General features: G+C 48.6%; 1 protein-coding gene across 1 annotated transcript in view; it reads left to right on the top strand.

Moving 5' to 3' along the window:
• The first annotated feature begins 565 nt into the window (after positions 1–565).
• The window catches only part of LOC138517017 (zinc finger protein 271-like), a 138,179-nt gene continuing 116,827 nt past the window's right edge, over positions 566–21,917 (top strand). Inside the window, exon 1 of the mRNA XM_069632525.1 lies at positions 566–680. Within this exon, the coding sequence (XP_069488626.1) occupies positions 599–680 (82 nt within the window). The 5' untranslated portion in view covers positions 566–598. The remainder of the gene's footprint in view (positions 681–21,917) is intronic.

Here is a 21,917-nt window from a genome sequence, read left to right as displayed (position 1 = left end):
GCCTAGCCTAGCCCTGGCCTAGCTCTGGCCTGGCCCCGGCCTAGCTCTGGCCTGGCCCCGGCCTAGCTCTGGCCTGGCCCCGGTCTAGCTCTGGCCTGGCCCCGGCCTAGCTCCGGCCTAGCTCTGGCCTGGCCCTGGCCTAGCCCTGGCCTAGCCCTGGCCTGGCTCTGGCCTGGCCCAGTCCAAAGGCACTGACACAACTGAGTGGGCCTTGATCCACCCTGGCCTGTAGCCAAGGCTCAGGCTGCAAACACACGCTCTTGCAATGGACACAAGTATTTAAAGTCTGAAAGAAAACAAGAAAAGTATTCTAAACCGGTTCAAAGTTCATGAACATGGTGCAGTAGTGGCCTCTTTAAAGAGTGTGACGGGTAAAGAAAGCCCAGGAAGCGTTTCTTTGAGGTGTGGGGTCCCTTCCCGCCCTGGCGGCCGCTCCTGCCACTCCTGCCTGGCTCAGGTTCTAGGGGAGGGGGCGCAATGCGCTCTGGGTACACGCTCTATGCAAATGAGCAGCCTGGCCCCAGGAGCCACGCGGCCGAGACGCGCAGCCTGCGATTGGCTGGCAGGAAGCGCGCGTCACTTCCGGCGAGGGCTGGGAATGCGCTTCCGGGGCAGCGGAGACAGTCCGAGCTGCCCTGCAGATGTGCCCCTGGAGCGCCCCCTCCTCCCGACCTGGACAGGTACAGCTCACTCTGGGGGGGTCCCGGGTGGGGGCTAACGCTGCAGGCGGGGGCGGGCTGCGCAAGACGGGTGCCCTCCCCCGCGCGCCACTGATGCCCCGTGGCTCACTGCACCGGCGGGGCCTGTGTGGATAAACACCTTCAACACACTCTGACATCCTGCTACAGGCTGTGACGCCATGGTCTAGTCCCTATACAGGCACACGCACTACAGGCTGACACAGGCAGCACTTTCCTTCATAGGCACACTGCAGGCTGGCAGTCTAGGGTTACCTCTAGATGCCAGTGCATGAACACTACAGGCTGACACGGGCAGCACTTTCCTGCATAGGCACATTACAGGCTGGCAGTCCGGGTTACCTGTAGGTGTCAGTGCATAAACGCTACGGGTTGACACAGGCAGCACTTTCCTGTATAGGCACAGTACAGGCTGGCAGTCCATGAACACTACATGCTTGCAGTCGGGGATTACCTGTAGATGCCAGTGCATGAACACTACAGGCTGACACAGGCAGCACTTTCCTGCATAGGCACATTACAGGCTGGCAGTCCATGAACACTACATGCTGGCAGTCTGGGATTACCTGTAGATGCCAGTGCATGAACACTACAGGCTGACACAGGCAGCACTTTCCTGCATAGGCACATTACAGGCTGGCAGTCCATGAACACTACATGCTGGCAGTCTGGGATTACCTGTAGATGCCAGTGCATGAACACTACAGGCTGACACAGGCAGCACTTTCCTGCATAGGCACATTACAGGCTGGCAGTCCATGGTTACCTGTAGGTGTCAGTGCATTAATACTACAGGCTGACACAGGCAGCACTTTCCTTCCTAGGCACACTGCAGGCTGGCAGTCCGGGTTACCTGTAGGTGTCAGTGCATAAACGCTACGGGTTGACACATGCAGCACTTTCCTGTATAGGCACAGTACAGGCTGGCAGTCCATGAACACTACATGCTGGCAGTCTGGGATTATCTGTAGATGCCAGTGCATGAACACTACAGGCTGACACAGGCAGCACTTTCCTGCATAGGCACATTACAGGCTGGCAGTCCATGGTTACCTGTAGATGTCAGTGCATGTACGGTACAGGCTGACACAGGCAGCACTTTCCTTCATAGGCACACTGCAGGCTGGCAGTCCGGGTTACCTGTAGGTGTCTGTGCATTAATACTACAGGCTGACACAGGCAGCACTTTCCTTCATAGGCACACTGCAGGCTGGCAGTCCGGGTTACCTGTAGGTGTCAGTGCATAAACGCTACGGGTTGACACATGCAGCACTTTCCTGTATAGGCACAGTACAGGCTGGCAGTCCGGGTTACCTGTAGGTGTCAGTGCATTAATACTACAGGCTGACACAGGCAGCACTTTCCTTCATAGGCACACTACTGGCTGGCAGTCCAGGGTTACCTCTAGATGCCAGTGCATGAACACTACAGGCTGACACAGGCAGCACTTTCCTGCATAGGCACATTACAGGCTGGCAGTCCATGGTTACCTGTAGGTGTCAGTGCATGCACTGTACAGGCTGACACAGGCAGCACTTTCCTTCATAGGCACACTGCAGGCTGGCAGTCCGGGTTACTTGTAGGTGTCTGTGCATTAATACTACAGGCTGCCACAGGCAGCACTGTCCTTCATAGGTACACTGCAGGCTGGCAGTCCGGGTTACTGTAGGTGTCAGTGCATAAACGCTACGGGTTGACACAGGCAGCACTTTCCTGTATAGGCACAGTACAGGCTGGCAGTCCATGAACACTACATGCTGGCAGTCTGGGATTACCTGTAGATGCCAGTGCATGAACACTACAGGCTGACACATGCAGCACTTTACTGTATAGGCACACCACAGGCTGGCAGTCCGGGTTGCCTGTAGGTGTCAGTGCATTAATACTACAGGCTGACACAGGCAGCACTTTCCTTCATAGGCACACTGCAGGCTGGCAGTCTGGGTTACCTGTAGGTGTCAGTGCATAAACGTTACGGGTTGACACAGGCAGCACTTTCCTGTATAGGCACAGTACAGGCTGGCAGTCTATGAACACTACATGCTGGCAGTCTGGGGTTACCTGTAGATGCCAGTGCTGTATAGGCACAGTACAGGCTGGCAGTCCATGAACACTACATGCTGGCAGTCTGGGGTTACCTATAGATGCCAGTGCATGAACACTACCGGCTGACACAGGCAGCACTTTACTGTATAGGCACACCACAGGCTGGCAGTCCGGGGTTATCTGTAGATGTCGGTGCATGAACACTATAGGCTGACACATGCAGCACTTTCCTGTATAGGCACAATACAGGCTAGCAGTCCAGGCTTACCTGTAGGTGTCACTGCATTAATACTACAGGCTGACACAGGCAGCACTTTCCTGCATAGGCACACTACAGGCCAGCAGTCCAGGGTTACCTGTAGGTGTCAGTGCATAAACACTACAGGCTGACACGGACAGCACTTTCCTGTATAGGCACACTACAGGTAACCCTGCACTGCCAGCCTGTAGATGTCAGTGCATGAACACTACATGCTGGCAGTCCGGGGTTACCTGTAGATGCCAGTGCATGAACACTACATGCTGACACAGGCAGCACTTGACTGTATAGGCACACCACAGGCTGGCAGCCAGGGGTTACCTGTAGATGCCAGTGCATGAACACTACAGGCTGACACAGGAAGCACTTTCCTGTATAGGCACACTACAGGCTGGCAGTCCAGGCTTACTTGTAGGTGTCAATGCATGTACACTACAGGTTGACACAAGCAGCTCTTTCCTGCATAGGCACACTACAGGTCGGCAGTCCGGTGTCACATGTAGCTGTCAGTGCATGAACACCACATGCTGACACAGGCAACACTTACCTGCATAGACACACTACAGGCTGGCAGTCCGGGGTTACCTGTAAATGTCAGTGCATGAACACTACAGGTTGACACAGGCAGCACTTTCCTGTATAGGCACACAACAGGCTGACAGTCCAGGGTTACCCGTAGGTGTCAGTGCATGAACACCACAGGCTGACACAAGCAGCACTTTCCTGCATAGGCACACTACAGGCTGGCAGTCCAGGACTACCTGTAGGTGTCAGTGTATGTACACTACAGGCTGACACAGGCAGCACTTTTCTGCATAGGCACACTACAGGATGGCAGTCCAGGATTACCTGTTGGTGTCACTGTATATACACTACAGGCTGACACAGGCAGCACTTTCCTGCATAGGTACACTACAGGCTGGCAGTCTAGGGTTACTTGTAGGTGTCAGTGCATGAACACCACAGGCTGACACAAGCAGCACTTTCCTGCATAGACACACTACAGGCTGGCAGTCCAGGACTACCTGTAGGTGTCAGTGTATGTACACTACAGGCTGAACTACAGGCTGACACAGGCAGCACTTTTCTGCATAGGCACACTACAGGATGGCAGTCCAGGATTACCTGTAGGTGTCACTGTATGTACACTACAGGCTGACACAGGCAGCGCTTTCCTGCATAGGTACACTACAGGCTGGCAGTCTAGGGTTACTTGTAGGTTTCAGTGCATGTACACTACAGGCTGTCACAGGCAACACGTTCCTGTATAGGCACACTACAGGTAACCCTGGACTGCCAGCCTGTAGATGTCAGTGCATGAACACTGCAGGCTGACACAGGCAGCACTTTCCTGCATATGAGAGTGCACGCCTTTCCACCCCACGGTTGTCCTTGGATGTCACTAATTTCAGTACAGGTTGATATATACAGTATTCCCCTATGCGTACCCTTCTCGAGACAGGCTGGCCCAGACTATGGTTCTGTGCAGATAGCATTATCAGTACAGGATGGCACAGTGCCCAGCTGTCCGACGACGTGACTGTGTTACATCACCAAGTGTCACAGGCTGCGCGTGTCAATATGGGTACAGGCTGTCAACGGCCACAGCCATCCATACATGGCAGTGTGTTAACACATACAGAAGGGCCGTCACCATAGTTGTACATGGGTGTCATTATCAACAGGGGGCACGGGGCCACACACCTCCATAAATGATAGTGTTTGATCACTGCATCTGAACGCAGACGAGGGTCCGTATTACCTGCACCTGCTGCCTTATGCCACGTGTATTATTACGCACCGGGTCCCTGTCTATGCTGGGTATATCAGTGCAGGCTGATGCACAGCACAGTTGCCTGTAGATGTCAGTGTATTGCCACTTGCCACATATATCATTTATATCCGGAAAGACTGAGAATCAACGGTTCTCTACAGATGCCAGTGGCTCATATAAATCATGGCTGTCTATACATGTCAGTGTAGTGTCAGTCCACGCGTGCCCATAGAGGTCACTGCCCATCTATGGCCACTACCACCTGGCGCTTATTGTGGTTGCGCCCATTATTATCAGTACAGGCTGGCCCAGTCAACAGACCGCCGCTGTCTGTCGATGTTGGGAGACACTCTGGGGAGTGTCTAGCTTGTTTGTAATGTGGTGGCGGTATCTGGGCCACACGTGCGATGTTCTCAGGCGGACGGACCCCTGTGGTTGGGGGGCTTTCACTGGCGCAATCCCTGTGTTCATGGAGAGAGCTGGGCTTCCCGAGCCAGCCGAAGAGCTGCATCAGCGCCAAGGGTGGCACCTCTGCAGAAGTGTGCATAGGGAAAACATGGGGTAATAGATGGAGTAGGGCAGGAGGAACAACGATGGCTTTGCGGGAAGTTAAACGGGGCTCTTTAAGATAAGACCTGGCTGATTCCTTGTGCGTTTAAGTTTCACGAAATATATGTTATATTATATTTGTAGAGCTCCCGCTAACAAGTGTTATGGCTTCAAAGCACTGTAGGTTCAGTGGCCCTTGGCAGACCGAAGTCCTCAGAGAACTGAAACATTGGCGCCACACATTGCATGCAGGTAGACAATACAATGTACACATTTGGCAGCAGACGCCTAATGGAATGGAATAAGCTGGGGTGGTGTGCTAAAAGGACGCGAACGGCTGGACCAATATGTTTGTGGGATTCGGCAATATTCTCTGGGGCGCAGCGCTAGGTTAAAGGTGAGCTAGTGCCGATTGCTTCATCCATCTCCAGGCAACTGCATGTCTACAGTCGGCTCTGCTGCAGATTCTATGCGGAAAAACCTGCGCAGTCAGCGGAAATGGGATGGCACACAAACATTTGCATTACTTCTGCACCTTGCCAAGTAGCTAAAAGATGCAGCAAAGCTTTATTTCTCACGTAATAATCGCTGGATTCTGTAGCTATGAGATTTTAGTGGCCAGAAGTGCTTGCTGAGCGGACCCTGTATGGAATCAGCCCTTGATTCACGAGGTACAGCTCTGTGGAGGGTTGGGGAGATCCCTTTGGACACTCCCAATTCTAGAGCCTCACCTTATGGTCTTGCCTAAGGGATTGCTTGCGAGTCAAGAGCCTGCAGGTGTGAACTCAGATGCTGGTCTGCACACATCGAGATAGAAGTAAAACCGTGTGCCTTTATGAAACAGCTGCACCGGTGTCGTTGATGATGGATAGATGTTGGATGACTGATCAAGGGGAGGTTAGTTCTGGGAGTGGAGAACTTCTAGAACAATCAGGCCAGAGAGAGCATGTGCCAGTGGGTCACAGGTATGTCCTGTGACCTGAGTGAAAAGCAGCCTGAAGGTTCTTAGATATCCAAGCAATCTGATTATTGTTGTGCGAAATGCAGCACCTACTCATGGATAATGTAGGTTATGCAGTCTCTAGAGCGGAGAGGAGGCAAACGAACTGCTTATAACCATGAGCCATTGTAGAGGAAGGAATATTTGGCATAGTCCTGCCTTATTGGTCTGTTATGCTGTCAGTCTTAAGCAGGATCCGTTGGGATGGCGACGGAGAGGCATAGTCCTGCCTTATTGGTCTATAATACTGTCAGGCCTTAGCAGGATCTGTTGGATTGGCGACGGAGAGGTGGGTTGAGACTAACTGTGGTTAGAGTCCACTTGAGTTCAGTGGTTCCGGTAAGGTCATAGCTGAGCAGGATCCCATTGTAGCTTAGCCCTGAGTGTGATGTGCCATCAGACCCAAGCTAGGAATTGGGAGTTGGGCCAGTTGACTTAGTAAGTTTGGAGGAGTGTGGATTTCCAGAAGTGTGCGGGAGATCGAAATGTTAGTGCTGAGAAGTGTAAGCATTTTAATTGGAGTAGTGTGGCAGTAGAAATGTAACGCATGCTGCCCCCAGTCCTGCCTTTTAATGAGGGGATTGTGTGAAGATCCAACAAAGGTTGTGGTCCCGTAGGACTTCTTTACAGTTGAAGTTATTGCGTGTCCTGGGCGACTAGCCCTAGAAGTTACAGAATGTCTCCGGGCTTCAGCTTTGGAGGGAGTATGCCACAGGGACTTGCTATGCAGTGTTACATGCTCTGTCTGTTATTGGGGTTACACGACGGCTGTATAGGATCCAGTAAAAGAGTCTGGTTCGAAATCAAGGATCAGAGTTGGGCCAACCCGTATCTCTGGTTGAGGAGCCCTTTGGAATGGTATGTCAAAGAGTGCTTTTTTCATACCATAGCACGCAGCCCTGTGGGAAACGCAGAACCCCTAGAGATGAGGAGTGACCGCATCTGGTGGGCTCTGGGAGGGGCTGGAAAGACTGTGTTTATGAGAGCCTGATTTCCTTAAAATGTCATCTGATGGCTCTTGTCACAACATAGCAAATTAGATTGAATGGATTGTGTGGGTGGGTTTGCATAGATGCAGGGGAATAGTGATGGGTTATGTAGGTTGTGTGAAGTGTATGAGAGGGTTGTTTGTCTAGTTGGTGTGTGGGGTTCAGATTAGGTCTGCAGGGATGTGGGGAGGGACGAGTGTGGGCAAGAGCTATGTTTTGAGGGCTTTCCAGAAGAGGATGTGGTCCTCTCTGTGGCAAATGTTTAATGGGAGTGAGTTCCACATTTTGGGTGCTTGGACAGAGAAGGCGGAGCCACCAATACGAGCTGATGGGGTCACTGGAATTATGGGTAGGAGGGCTCAGTCAGATCTGAGGTTTCTGTTGGCCAAGTATGAAGAAAAGGTTTTCTGCAGGTATTCAGGTTCTTGATGTAGAAGGCTTTGATGAGCCAACACATCGCTTTGAAGGTAAGGCAACAGCCGATCGGGAGCGATTGGAGAATTTGGAGGGCAGAAGAGAAATGCTCTCTAGGACCTAAAACTAGGATGAGTCTTGCAGCAGTGTTTTGGACCCGTTAAAGTTTGGCCAGGTGAGAGGCAGGAGCTCCAAGGTATAGTGCGTTGGCATAGTCAAGGCGTTACAGTGTAATTGCATTAATTGCAGTGACTGTGTGTGGACATGTTAGGAACGGGAAAATGTGCCAAAGGACGCACATGTGGAGAAGCGGCTTTTTACCACTGAGTTGAAGTGATGTGTCAGGTCAGGTTGGGGTCCATAAGGCACCCGATATTTTTTACTGTGTTGGTGGTGGAAGGTGGTGTGCCCAGGATAGGAGCAGGGGATGGATTGAGGGAAGAGAGCAGTTTTTCCACACAGCATTATCTCTGTTTTGCCTGGGTTGGGTTTTTTTGGCTGTCATCCAGCGTTCGATCTCGGATAGGCAAATTTCAGGGTCAGGACAGATGGAGGAAGGATTATTTGCGTTTTTGAAGATGAGTTGGGTGTCATCGACATAGCTTGACAGCCCGTGCAATCAAACGAGGGTGGGTCGATGGCTCAGGTAGAGGCTAAGGAGAAGAGCTGGGAGAGAGAGAGAGAGAGGCACCTTGAGGCACCCTGAAGAGGACTAGGTGAGAAGAAGAGGAGAATGGAGGTAGGTGTACCATTTATAATCTGTTGGAGAGGAAGGAGGCAATCCAGTTCAGGGCTAGATCCCTAATGCCGAAGGTGTGTAATCTTTTGGTGAGAATGGAGTGGTCTATGGTATTGAAGGCTGCCGCAAGGTCAAGCAGGATGAGGACAGCACATCCATCTGTATCTGTGTCTCTAAAGATATCCCAAATGGAGAGAAGGCATGATTCTGTTCCCTGTAATGGCGTGAAGCCTGTTTGAGCAGAGTCAAGGTCCTTGTCCGATTCGGAAAAAACGCATAGTTTGGCTATGTAGCGGTTATTGGAGGTGGGTCTGTAATTGGTCGCGTTAAGGGGCTCAATGGAAGTTTTTTTTTTAAGTAGTGGCTTGATGTAGGAGGTTTTAAATTCTGCTGGGAATATCCCGGAAGAAAGTGAAGTGTTGATGATGGATAGTGCAAGATCACCCGCACAAGTGGAGGACAAGATTTCTTTTAGGAGAGTAGGGAGTCAATGGTCTCCTGGGGAGGTTGCTGGGCGGCTATGTGAGAGGAGTTTTAGGAATTCTGAGGGAAAGAGCGGGGAGAAGGAGGATAAAAGGAGGGTTCCAGGGAGTATTGTTAGGGGAGAACAAATAGCTTAGGAGAAGGGGGCAGGGTTGAGATTGTGGACAGGATAGAAGTGTCTCTTTAGGCCTTTGTTGTGGAAATGGTCAAAGAGAGAGTCATTGAGGGGCGTGTTAGGGTGTGAGTTAGTGACGGGCGCAGGGGCGCTGAATTCCGAGATGAGCTTGCAGAGTTCCCTGGTTGGGTGTAGGGTTTTGGAGATTCTGTTTCTGTAATAGGATTATTGGCTTTGCGGATTTCTGCACGATAGTGCTTGAGCTGAAAGGTATAGGCAAGTCTGTTGGGTGTAGCTTGCTCTGAATGCCTTCTGCCATCATAAGATTATGATTTGAGGTTCTTATGGGTGAATGGTATTTTCCGTTTGAGAAGGATCAGAGGGGCCAGTGGAGTTGAAAGCTTCAGGGAGCCAGTTATCAAAGTTAGCGATGGTGACCTGGGTGGGGGAAAGAGAAAGGGGTGAGCTCTAGTCTAGTGGTATACCTGCAAGGTCAGGAATTACTTTGATCTCTTTGCAGATGTGGGATTGAATGTGTGGTCCAGAGACAGCGGAGGGAGTGGGAGAGCCACACAAGAAGAGGTCGAATACGATAGCGAAAGGGTCTGAACGAGCGGGCGTGGTATTTGTATTTGTATTTATTAATTTATAGCGCGCAGCCTTGCCTTGAGGCATCTGGGCGCGTGGCTACAAGAGAGTGGTTACAAGCAGGCATAGTAAGTTACAGCATTGGCGTAGTCATAGTCAGAATAATACATTGGCGTAGTCATAGACATGAATAATACAAGAGGCATAAAGCAAAGCTTAAAAACACAGTACAGGATACAGGAAATGGAGCATAGCTTAAAACACCGTACAGGATATAAGAAATTGAGCTGAAGCTGGAGTAGGAAAGAAATGAAGAGGGTGCGGAGTGGTTGGGGTTCAAATAGTTGGGTACAGGGCTTACGTAGAGGGTGTAGTGGGCTCATCAAGCTAGTGGAGCCCAAGTTTGTTTTTGTTTTTGAAGGAGACAAACGTAGCTTCTGTTCTGAGTGTGGCGGGGGTAGTGTTCCAGAGTTTAGATGCAAGAACTGGGAAACCTGAACCCCCAGCAGACTGCAGCTTAAATCTGGGTATAGTGAGAGTGTTAACATAGGCTGCTCTCAGCGGTCTGCTTGAGACATGCTGCGAGAAGCGGCTAGTCATGTATGCTGGTGCCAGGTTTTTCTGAGCCTTGTAGGTTAAGGCTAAGGTTTTGAGGGTAAATTCGCTGTCCGTTGGGGAGCCAGTGGAGGCCGCGTCTGATGTCTGAGATGTGAGATCTTCTGGGGATGTTGAGGGCCGCCCTTATGGCGTTGTTTTGTGCAACTTGTAACTTGTCAATGTTTTTTTTGACTGGTCCCTATGTAGAGAGCGTTGCAGTAGTCTATTTTAGCCAATATTAATGTTCTAGCTAGGATTAAGCAGCTTTCTGAATTCAAGAAGGGTCTGCAGGCTATGATAAGTTTGCAGGTATATGCAGATGCCGACGTTATGGCGTTGGTTTGTCTAGTTAGAGAAAGAGTTGCGTCCAAGTAGATGCCCAAGGTTCTTGCTGTGTTCGACACGTTGATGACGTTACCATCTATGGTGAAAGCTTTGTATGCTGGATTTAGTTTGGCCAATTTGGAGTGCGAACCGCGGATAAGTAACTCAGTTTTCTCATCATTAAGGCAGAGCCCTTGATGAGCCATCCAAGCCTGGATGATAGAGTATACGTCGTTAAGAGGCTTGGTGTCAAGAGCAAAGTCACCAATGATGGGGATGAGTATCTGGGTGTCCTCAGCGTAGTTGGTGTACGAGACACCCAGATAGTCAAGTATGTTTAAGAGAGGCTTGGTAAACACATTGTATAATGTGGGAGATAAGCAAGATCCTTGAGGGACTCCGCACGGGACCTGGGCAGGATCTGCAGAGGCTAGTGGAGAGAAGACCCTCATACGCAGAGTCGGAGAAGTGCGCAGCAGTTTTGAGATGGTGGCAGAACATTTTATGATCCACCAAGTTGAATGCTGCTGAAACATCGAGCAGAAGGAGGAGTGCCAACTTGCCCTAATCTTTTAGGTCCTCAATTTGGGTTTTTAAATCTATTAAAACGGTTTCCGTGCCATGTTTAGGACGGAAGCCGATTGACGGAGACCCAGTAATTGGTTTGTTTGTTTGTTTATTTATAGGGCGCCAGAAAACCCTTAGGTAGCTGGGCGCACAGAATAACAAGAATACGTAGCGCTTGGTTACAGGTTGGCATGTGTTATATACAGTAATTACATTATATACATTCTTTAAATGTAAGGAGAAAGGTAACATTTTATACACAGTAAATACATTAAATACATTATGTACATTATACAAGTGAGAGTGGAGGGGAACGTATGGCATCAGATCACCGTGCATATGGTCTCAGATTTCAAAGGTCATTGCGTCGGAGCCAGTTGCGGGTATGGTGCCTGAAGCAGTTGTAGGGCTGGTCCCTTCTTAGTTCAACTGGAAGGGCATTCCAATACTGAGCTGCTTGTACCGGGAAGCTATTGCCTCCTGTTTTTTTTAGTCGGAATCCCGGGGTTTGGAGGCAGAAAGAGTTGGCTGTTCTGGTTGGTCGTGGAGAGGTTTTTCTTATTATTCTGTCCCTGAGGTATGGGGGGGGGCTGCATTGTTCAGGCATTTGAATATTAGCGTGACAATTTTGAAGGTGATCCTATCGCTAATTTTTAGCCAGTTGTGATTTCTGCGCACATTCAAAATGTGCTCTCTGACTGGGAGTTTCAGGGCCGTTTTGAGCGCGTTGTTTTGCAGGGTTTGAAGTTTATTGATGTATTTGCTAGCGCCTGCATAGAGTGCGTTGCAGTAATCCAATTTTGAGAGGATCAGTGCATTGGCTAGGATAATGCAGCTAGCTGGTGAGAGGAAGGGTCTGCATGCTTTAATAAGTTTACCAGTACAGGCAGTGGATGAGGCCAGGGAGTTCACTTGTTTCCTTAGGGACAAGGTAGACTCTAAGTAGAAACCAAGGGTCTTCACCTCTTTGGCGACGGGGATTATATTGCCGTCGATATTGAAGGAATTGTAGTTGGAATCAAGCTTTTTTAAGTTGTTAAGAGAGCCTAGAATAAGGATCTCTGTTTTTTGTCATTCAGGCAGAGGCCATGGGTTGCCATCCATGCCTGAATCAGGGTGTACATTTTGTTTACTAAAGCTGTATCCGTGATGAAATTGCCCAAAAGGGGGATGAGGATCTGGGTGTCGTCTGCATAATTTGTGTAGGTGACACCCAGTCTGTCCAATTTATCGAATAGAAGTTTAGTAAAGATATTATACATCGTTGGTGAGACACAAGAGCCCTGGGGGACTCCGCATGTTGTCTGGATAGGGTCTGCAGAGTATAAAGTGGAGAAGACTCGCATATTTCTATTGTCGAGAAAAGATTGGACCCAGGCTATGGCTTCACTTGAGAAGTGGGCTGCTGACGCTAGGTGTTTGCAAAGTACTACATGGTCCACTAGGTCAAAAGCTGCCGACAGATGAAGGAAGAGTAGTATAGCTGTGTTTTCTTTGTCGTTGAGCTGGTCGATTTGGGCTTTAAGATCTATAAGTGCGGTCTCAGTGCCGTGCTGAGGTCTGAAGCCCGATTGACGAGTGCCAAGGAGTTGGTTAGTCTCCAGGTATTTTTGGATTTGGAGATAGGCCACTCTGTCAATTATCTTCAGGAGGACAGGGACAGTAGTGATGGGCCTATAGTTGGTGGGGATGGAGGGGTCTAAGGTTTGTTTTTTAAGCAGGGGGAGAACCCAGGACTCTTTTAAGCTGCTTGGGACCGTGCTAGATGAGAAGGAGGCGTTGATGAGTTTGGTGACGAAGGGGGCAAGGTCTCTAGCGGCATCCTTGATTATCTGGCCCGGGCAGTAATCACCTTTGCAATTGGATGGTTTTAGTGAGGTAATGATTTTTTCAGTTTCATGGGTGGAAACTTTAGCAAATTTGAAAGTTGTTAGACTAGGTTTGGGCGTGGGAGTGGGCGTACTGGCAGTTTCGCTGAGAGGGAGCGAGGCTTTTTTTATAGTAATTTTAGATTGTAATGTTTTCACTTTATTAGTGAGGGCATTTTGGATATTGGTACACCATTGCTTGTCTTTGGGTACGTTATCGGGTGGTGGTATGGGGGATTCAAGTTCTCGCAGGATTGCAAATAACTCCTTTGTATTGCAGCATGCGTTGGAGATTCTATCGTTATAGACGCCTTTTTTAGTTTGAATGATAGCTTTCTTGTAGTTAGTGGCGCATAGTTTGAGTTTAAGTTTGTTTTCAGCTGTAGGGGTGTGTCGCCATACTGCTTCAAGCTTCCTTTTTTCCAATCTCAGTTCTTTTAGGTGGGGGGTGAACCAAGTATTGAGGTGGGATTGTTGTTTACTTTTACAATTCTTCAGTGGGGCAAGTGTCCATGGCTATGGCCATGGTGTCGTTGTATATTTTGACCATGGTGTCTGGGTCAGAGTCAGTTGGCAGGGCATTGATGGTTGGGAGGAGCAGGGGTAGGATATTGCCAGGTGTGATGTTTTTTTTGGATCTAGTGGGCACCGATGGTGCCATTATTTATTCAGTTTTGAGCATCTTGTTGACTGTTAAGTAGAAGTTGATGAGGAAGTGGTCAACCTACGACTGGGGTGTGATTTTGGTGATAGTAGTAGGCCAGTTGGAAGTGGCTACCCAGTATAATGTTCTCCCTTTGTCGTGGGTGTGTGTGAGAACTTTTTGGGTGAGGCCATGTCCCTCGAGCATGGTGGCAATAACTTGCGCTTGTTTGTCATCTGGGTCATTAAGACCTAGGTTAAAGTCACCAAAGATCATTGTTTGGGATGACTTTTTGTGTTGCTCGCTAGGAGGCTGGATAATTCCTTTTCGAATTGTAAATGAGATAGTTGGTTACGGTTTGGCATGGGGATATCGGTAATTTAGCGGTCAGAAGTTCGCAGGATTTTAGGGTAGGTGGTGTTATTAAACATTCAGGTTGGATTTGGAGATGAGTGCTAAGCCACCACCTCTGGCGTTCTGGCGGTCTAGTCTTAGTAGTTGATACTCTTTGGGTATTGCTAGGGAGAGGGCTGGACCTGTTGCGTCATGTAGCCAGGTTTCTGTGACTGCTAGGAGGTCGAGGTTATCTAATGTAAGGAGGTCGGCTATTTCAGTGGCGTGGGCCACGACTGATCTAGCATTGATCAGTGCTCCTGTTAGGGTAGTTGTTTTGGGAAGACAGTTGGTATTAGAGGTGATTAGGATGGGTTTTTTCGTTATGGTGTTGGCAGGTAATTGTGGGTTAGGATGCGTTAAATCCTAGTTTGGTTTTTGGGAATGGTGCGACGGTTCAAATGGGCGGTGCTGGGTGCCTGTAGTTCGTAGATTGTGTAGAGTGTAGCGCGAAGCCTAGCGTTTCTATGGAGGGTAGGGTGCATATTTAAATTGGTCCATAGTTGTCAGTATTGTAGTACCAGCAGTGGGGCGTATGTTGCTAGAGTCATGCTAAGATGCATTCTGCTGAGGTAGAGGATGTTATACCTTATGCTGTGATGTAAGGATAGGTAGGTTGAGAGCACAGGGTCCCAGGGGTGGCACAGTAGGCAGTCACTCGATTGGGGCACAGTTGGCTAAAGTAGAGGTAAAATAGCTATTCATAGTTCTAACTTCGCTAAAGATGCTGGGCGCTAGTCATATTCGTGTGCTGTAGCCACAGATCGTTGTAGGCAATTCAGTGTGGTAGACACGCCAATGTTCACAATGGTAAGTAGGCATGATGAAGAGTATGGGAAAAAGTACGCATTGTAGTACAAGTGTTTGAGAGGTCCGTTATGCAAGGCAAGTCGGATCCATGTTATACATGCAGCGTAGTATGCTAGGATAATATAGGCAGGGTTAACATAGGTTAAGGCATAGGGTGTCTAATATTAGAGTATAATGTAACGTGTTGGTAGCTGTAGAGCTATTGGTAGGCACAGTGCACACAACGTTAGATGTTCACATGTAATGAGGGCAGTTCAGATAGCAGTGCTCTAATGGGTTAAGAGCTACTATCAAATTACAATGTAGTGACAGGCTAGATGCAACTATCAAATTGCAATGTAGTGACAAGGCTAGATGCAACTATCAAATTACAATGTAGTGATAGGCTAAATGTAACTTATCAAATTACAATGTAGTGACAGGCTAAATGCAGTTTAGCAAATAACAATGTAGTGACAGGCTAGATGCAACTATCAAATTACAATGTAGTGACAGGCTAGATGCAACTTATCAAATAACAATGTAGTGACAGGCTAGGTGCAACTATCAAATTACAATGTAGTGACAGGCTAGATGCAATTTATCAAATAACAATGTAGTGACAGGCTAAATGCAGTTTAGTAAGATAAGCCTGAATTGGCAGGTATGCGGTGCGGTCCAGGATTTTTAGAAGGTATGGTACCGTAATGATAGGCCGGTAATTGACAGGGTTGCTTGGGTCAAGGGTGGGTTTTGATTAAAGGGATGACCTAGGCATCCTCTAGGTTATCAGGGACGATGCCTGATCTGAAGGACGCGTTAATGAACATGGTGATAAACGGCGCAAGGTCATGCGCAGCTTCCTTAATGATTGGTGCGGGGCAGGTGTCGCCTTGGCAGTTTGAAGGTTTAAGCTTTGAGATAATGTTTTGCACTTCCTAGCGGTGAGAAGCTGAATGGTTTTTGGGGGCGAGAAGAGGGGCTTGGGGGTTGAATGATGGCGAGTGCATGGTGAAGTTGGATAGGTTATTCTTTTTAGTGTTTATTTTCGCTTGCAGTAAGGCAATTTTATCCAGGAGTGCCTTTTGAATATTCGTGCACCAGGCTGCGTCTGGTGAGCAAGTCACCAGGGGGGCTAGAGGGGACTCCAATTCCTTGAGGATATTGAAAAGTTCCTTAGTGTTGGATTGTGCCTGTGTGATGCATTTGTTGTAGACATCTTTTTTGGCTGTAAAAATAGCAGCTTTGTAGGTGGAGGAGGCCTGAGTTAGGTTGAATTTGTTGACCGGGGATAGTATATTTTTCCAAAGGGCTTCAGCCTTTCTTTTTTCTTTGCGTAAATCTCTGAGATGGTGGGTGAACCAGGAGTTTAGGTGAGAGCGCGGTTTCTGTTTACATAGTTTTAGTGGTGCAATATTATTAAGAGCTTTGAGCATGGCCTGGTTGTAAATATCCACTAAGACTGTAGGGTCTGAGCTTGTGGTCAGGGGGGTATTAAGTAGGGGAAGGAGGATGGGAATAAGTTTCTCAGTAGAGATGTCCTTCTTATTGCGGGTTTGAATAGCAGGAGCTAGATTTGGCTTGTTGATTTGTGGACTGGAGTTTATTGCGAAAGTTATTTTGTAATGGTCTGTCATGGGGTCACCGAGATCAGGTTGAGATTGCAGTTAAGGTCAGCAACCCAGTCAAGGGTGCAGCCTTTGATATGAGTGGGCTCTTGGATATGTTGGGAGAGGCCAAAGTCTGTTAGAGTATTTAGGAGGTCAGTCGCTTTGGGATCATTCACATCTTGGTGTCCTAAATTAAAGTCACCTAGAAGGAGGATTTGAGAGTTGGGCTTGGTGCTGGAGGCAAGGATGGATGAGATGTCATAAATAAATGAGAGGATAGGGCCAGAGGGCTTGTATAGGAGGTGCACTGTGATGGTTTGGTTGGGAGAGATGGGTAACTTGAAGGATAGGAGTTCAGCGGAAGGAATATGGGTGTTTGGGATCATCCTAAATTCAAGAGAGTTTTTGAAGATGACTGCTAATAAACCACCCTTCGATTGATTAGTGACTCTGTCTTGTCTAATGGAGTAGTTATCTGGCACTGCAATGGACAGTGAGGGTCCAGATGCACTATGTAACCAGGTTTCGGTGATGGACAGGAAGTCTAGGTTTGAGGGTAGTGGCCCTGGGGGGCTTGTCCTGGGAGGCAGTCTGGATGTAAGTCTCTGGTTTCTGACATGTAAGGCGCAGGGTTGACTCCAGTGAGTGCAGACGAGTGCAGTCTGGATCGGGGGGATTTGTACCAAAGCGTGATGGGAGCTTGAGATGCTATTGGCTTGAGTAAAAGACGGGTAGAGTCTGGAGCTAGTCTCAGGTTGCAAGCGTATATATAGTGATGGGAAGAGTCGGTGGTGCGGCTTTGGTGGCTGTGCTAGGCGACTGGTAGATAGATCCGCGACCGCATCTTGAGCATAATCTCACATTTCTGGTGTTGGTAGTGCATGGTCGATTTGGAGTAGGTTTGGATGCAAAGTGTCGGATCCAGAGGGCTGGATCATTCAGGTAAGGGTTAGGTGTGGCCATGCTGGGTAAGATTGGTGGGACGTGTGGGAGATGGGGGAGCGTAGTAGGCGTGGTCATGGAGTACAGCTGAGCGCTGGTAGGGCTGTACGGCAGAGTCATGATTAGGCAGAGAAGTAAGGTGCAGTATCTAAGGAACTGTGATTGGCCAAGAGTGTGCTGTGGCTGGAGAGTCCAGTGTGAAGGGTGAGTTGAGTCTAAGGTTAGCAGCATAATTAGCTCTATTACCAGGGGCTGATCGCAGAGTCAATAACACAAGGCTCGGTAAGAGGACACAGTAGGCGAGGTAAGGTATCGGTGGGAGTGGCTAGAAGCCAGATCAGAAGGGCACTTGGGCAAGATGCAATCTCAATAATACACAGGCTAAATGCTGGCTAGAAGGCACAATGTTTAAATGCAATAGCATAGGCAGTGGCTAGGTGCTAAGTCATAAGGCACTGTGGCTAAGTTACAAAACAGGCACAGTCGGTTGAGTGCTATTACGGTGGCTAAACAGGCTGAGTGCGGTGACCTAAGCTTAAAGATTAGTTCAATGCTGTAGGTAATTACAGGTACTTATTGGCACCAGTTGTGCACCAACAATCATTTGAGGTTGAACAATCTAGCAAGTTAAAATTTTGTGTGCACGGTGTAGCATGAATATGACACGGGTGGTTTTGTGATGATATGGCCAGGGGTAAGCTGGAAAGTCAGAATGAAGATGATCATGAGGATAAGAAGATGCGTGGAAGTCGCAGCAAAGAGAGTCTGGGGGTGTAAAGTCTAAGTGGCCGGTAACACACTGCGGGCCATGGGCGGGGCGTGACGAGATGTTATTTCTGGTTACCAGACATTTGGTCGAAAAAAATTGGTCGACCAGACAAATGGTTGAACCAATTTGGTCGAAAACCAAATGGTCGAATTTTTTTTTTTATATTTTCACCACTTTTTTTTATTTTTTTGGGGGGGTCCCCCCCCCAACCTCTTTTTTTTCTCTAAAAACCCATTTTTTTAAAAAACGAAAACCCGAAAAATAAATAAATAAATAAAAAAAAAAATTCAACCATTTGGTTTTCGACCAAATTGCGTCGACCAAATGTCATTCGACCAGTTTTCAGTCGACCAAATGACTGGACACCGTCATTTCTCAGTAGAGTGAGGCAGAACAAGGCTGCTTACCGTATGTCACATGGTCTGAAGTGGAAGGCTGAGTTCAGGTTGTGAGTGCACGGCCAGAGTTTCTGGCCCTGCCCACTGTTGGCTCTGGACAGGATCAGGACAGGAGTTTGTTCCTTGTTGGGGTCCCTTAGTGGGTGGGCCGGCGCTCGCCTGCCAGCGAGGGATTGGTCCTCTTAAAGGGTGAGAGGCCAATCAGGGCGACCTAGAGGGCCTGGTAGTGGTCGGAAGTAGGCTGCATCAATGGGCTCCTTCACCTGGCCACACGTAACACCCGCTCAGCTAACAAACACACTGCCGACATCTGCCTCCTTCTTGTAGACATTGACCTAGACCCTTCTCCCTCTTACCGTGAACTGGTTTAATGCCAGCTCAGTCACTGCTTTTAACTCCCTTCTACCCGGTGGCTACAAGATCATTTCCAAGCCAGAACCTAACCGTGTTGGCGGTGGAGTTGCCTTAATCTTCCCTGAGTGCGTTCCCACCCAGCTTTACTCTTCCTTTGAGAGGCTGGTTTGCCTCCTCTCTGACCATTGCCACTATCTACAGTCTCCCTGGCGCTGCCAACCAATTCCTCTCTTAATGGGCTGATTTCTGCTCCTCTCACCTGTCATCCACCTCTATACTCCTTCTCTTGGGCGACTTCAACATCCATTTGGACTCCTCTATCACAGCATCCACTTTCTTCCTTGACCTCTGCACCTCGCTTTTGTGAGAAACCAGAAGGTGTCTCACCCAGTAGTCCCCGGGAATCCGTCATTCAGGTGGGCCGGAAACGGCCATCGCTTTTGGATCCATTTCCTGGGGGTGGACCAATTCAGGAGGATCACCTTGGTGGGGGGTTTTAGGGGAGTGGGACACTAGATGGTGAGACGCGGTATCTCCGTCCTTGTTACACCTTTACCCCATCCTACCCGGTAGGATATTTAGGAACTTTAACCCCCCATACTCCCTTTTTTTACAACACGAACACTTTCTCATGGACAGCCCGCGATGAGGGAAAACAGACTAACACCCAAGTCGTATACCTGACCCAATACAGTGGTCGGGCAAGGTCAGGCAATTACTGCCCATCACACACACCTGACTTCTGTTAAGCTTCCCCACATGGATAAAAGGCAGAGCACGAGAGCACACTCTGAGCGAGACAAAGCACACGAGGAAACAGCAGTTCCGAGATGACAGAGAAGAAACACTGCAAAACAGAAGAGGATCGCAAGGAGGGAAGTTCCCTTGACTTTTTCGAGAAGGAACCATCACTTTTATGAAACCTCATGAAAGAGTAAGACCAGGAAACCAGGCTGAAGAATCCTGCATTGTTTGTCAGAGGTACCCGGGGCCCTTCTGCGTCAATAATGAAGGCGGGAAGAAGCGCCAGCTGCCGTGGTCCCAGCTCCAAGATCAAAGCAGCGTCAGTGATATCAACACAGCGGGTTAGTTGGGGAGACTGATACAAGGCCGGTCTGTGTTGAAGCCAGGGTTGCAAGCGGCAACAGGGCTGGAACAAACATTGCTTGAAATACGTGTGATAAAATATGCAAGGAAAGTTGAACTGCTGATGAGTGATCGAACTTTGAATCCAAGGTACCAAGATATGTTAGCTTTGACAGAGAGGTCCGGCACTGCGTGTGTGTTCAATCGAAGGTCTCTGTAAGGTATCCAGCTGAAAAGTGAAAGAGTTGTAGAGAATTGTGATATGATATTTTATTTATAGTACGCATATACGCAAGTGGTTCAGGGCGCGGCGAGGCAAGGGAGGGGTACACGGGAGGACACCATAACGATCTTGAATCGAATTGTGAATCGAAGTTGTCCTTCGAAGGGTCAAGCTAAATCCTGCGTACAGTCCAAAGTATTCGATGTTGATATAGTAAAGAAGGTATGTGGCAAAGTAGATACAATTGGTCTGAGCCTGGCAGCGGGAGATCAACTGAAAGCTTTGTATTAAAGTGGGTCTGAGCCCGGTGGAGGGGGACACGCAGTGAACAAAAAATTACCCAAAGATTTCTACATGTGAAATCTTAAGAAGAAAGGAACTTTGATGTTTGTCGCGTTGCATTAGGCCCTCTGAAAAAGAGACTTTGAGTGCCAAAGAGACTTTGGCACAGAAGGCCCTGATGTTGAAGTTTTGAATTGCATCCTCATGCTAGAGAAGCCAGAGACTTTGCAGCGCTCGAGTGTACCGCCTTGTCCCGTGCTGAAAACAGCTTGAATATCCAACACCTTTCTTTTGCATAACATTGTTTCCCACGCTATTTGTATTTAGAAGTAAGGATTGGCAATAGTTTTATTAGTATAAACCCTTTTATTTTGACAAGACACCACTACGACTGCGTAATTATTATTTGATGGTCGTAGTTTGCTCCCATCTTAGATTTAGGTTTAGATTAGGCATTTTTCAAACCCGATTGAAGTTCAATAAACACCATTGAACTGTATTCACTTGTGTCTGTCTTTCTGTTTGATGCCATGCCTTCCTTACACTCTCCATTCTCCCTTCTGGTCCAACCCACTCGGCAGGAGACACTCTTGATGCTCTCATTCACTCTGATCTTTCACTCTCCCCCACCCCACTGATCACACCTCTCTCCTGGTCAGACCACTCTAGCCTCTCCTCTTACCTGGATCCCCTCAACCCTCTGGCCACACCTCCTCCAGCCCTGCCAAAATCTGTCCGATGAAACGAGTCTCAGCTGCTACCTTCATCCCCCACCCCATCTCCCTCCGCCTTAGACTCTACCTCGGACGCTGCTCCCAGCAACCTCCATCTGGCCATTACTAACGCTCTGGACATTCGGAGAAGGGGGGGTTTTCTCTGAAGATGGTGAGGGGAGATGGGAAGGGTGGGTGTGGAACATGTTTGTAGGGCAGGGTTTTTTCTGATTGAGTGGAGTGGGCAGATGAGGCATGTGATTTTGTTAGGCGTGTGTGGACAAGGTTGCCGGGTTTGGGGTGAGATGTGTTGCATGGCGGTGATGTGAAAAGGCCTTTAAGTGGGTGTGAGTAGGTTTGTTGATAGGGAAGTGCCTATCAGATATACAGTGTGGGTTAAAGAGGTGCAGAATGAAGGAAGTTGGGTGTTTAGCGAGGATGGGTGGTTGAGGATGTGAACCGCAATAAGAGTACTGGCTATGTGTTAAAGGAGGTCGTGAGAGGGTGAGGGGCGGTGGTTGTGTGAAGGCCGGGATGGCACTTTATGAGGAGGGAGCAGGTGGTAGTGGTTGTCTCTTGAATGGTTTGGTGAGGGAGAGTTTGGAGAATGAGTGCAGGATCAGGGTGTTTTCTGATGAGCCATTTGGAGGTTAAAGGAGTGATATTAAGTTCTTGTGGATTGCCGAGTCGGGAAAAGTTTGTCTA

The sequence above is a fragment of the Ambystoma mexicanum genome, chromosome 6q (genome assembly GCF_040938575.1).
Source record: "Ambystoma mexicanum isolate Mex_15411 chromosome 6q, UKY_AmexF1_1, whole genome shotgun sequence".
NCBI classification, from domain to species: Eukaryota; Metazoa; Chordata; class Amphibia; order Caudata; family Ambystomatidae; genus Ambystoma; species Ambystoma mexicanum.
Note: the sequence above shows the minus strand (reverse complement) of the source record. Positions and strands in the feature narration are given on the sequence as shown.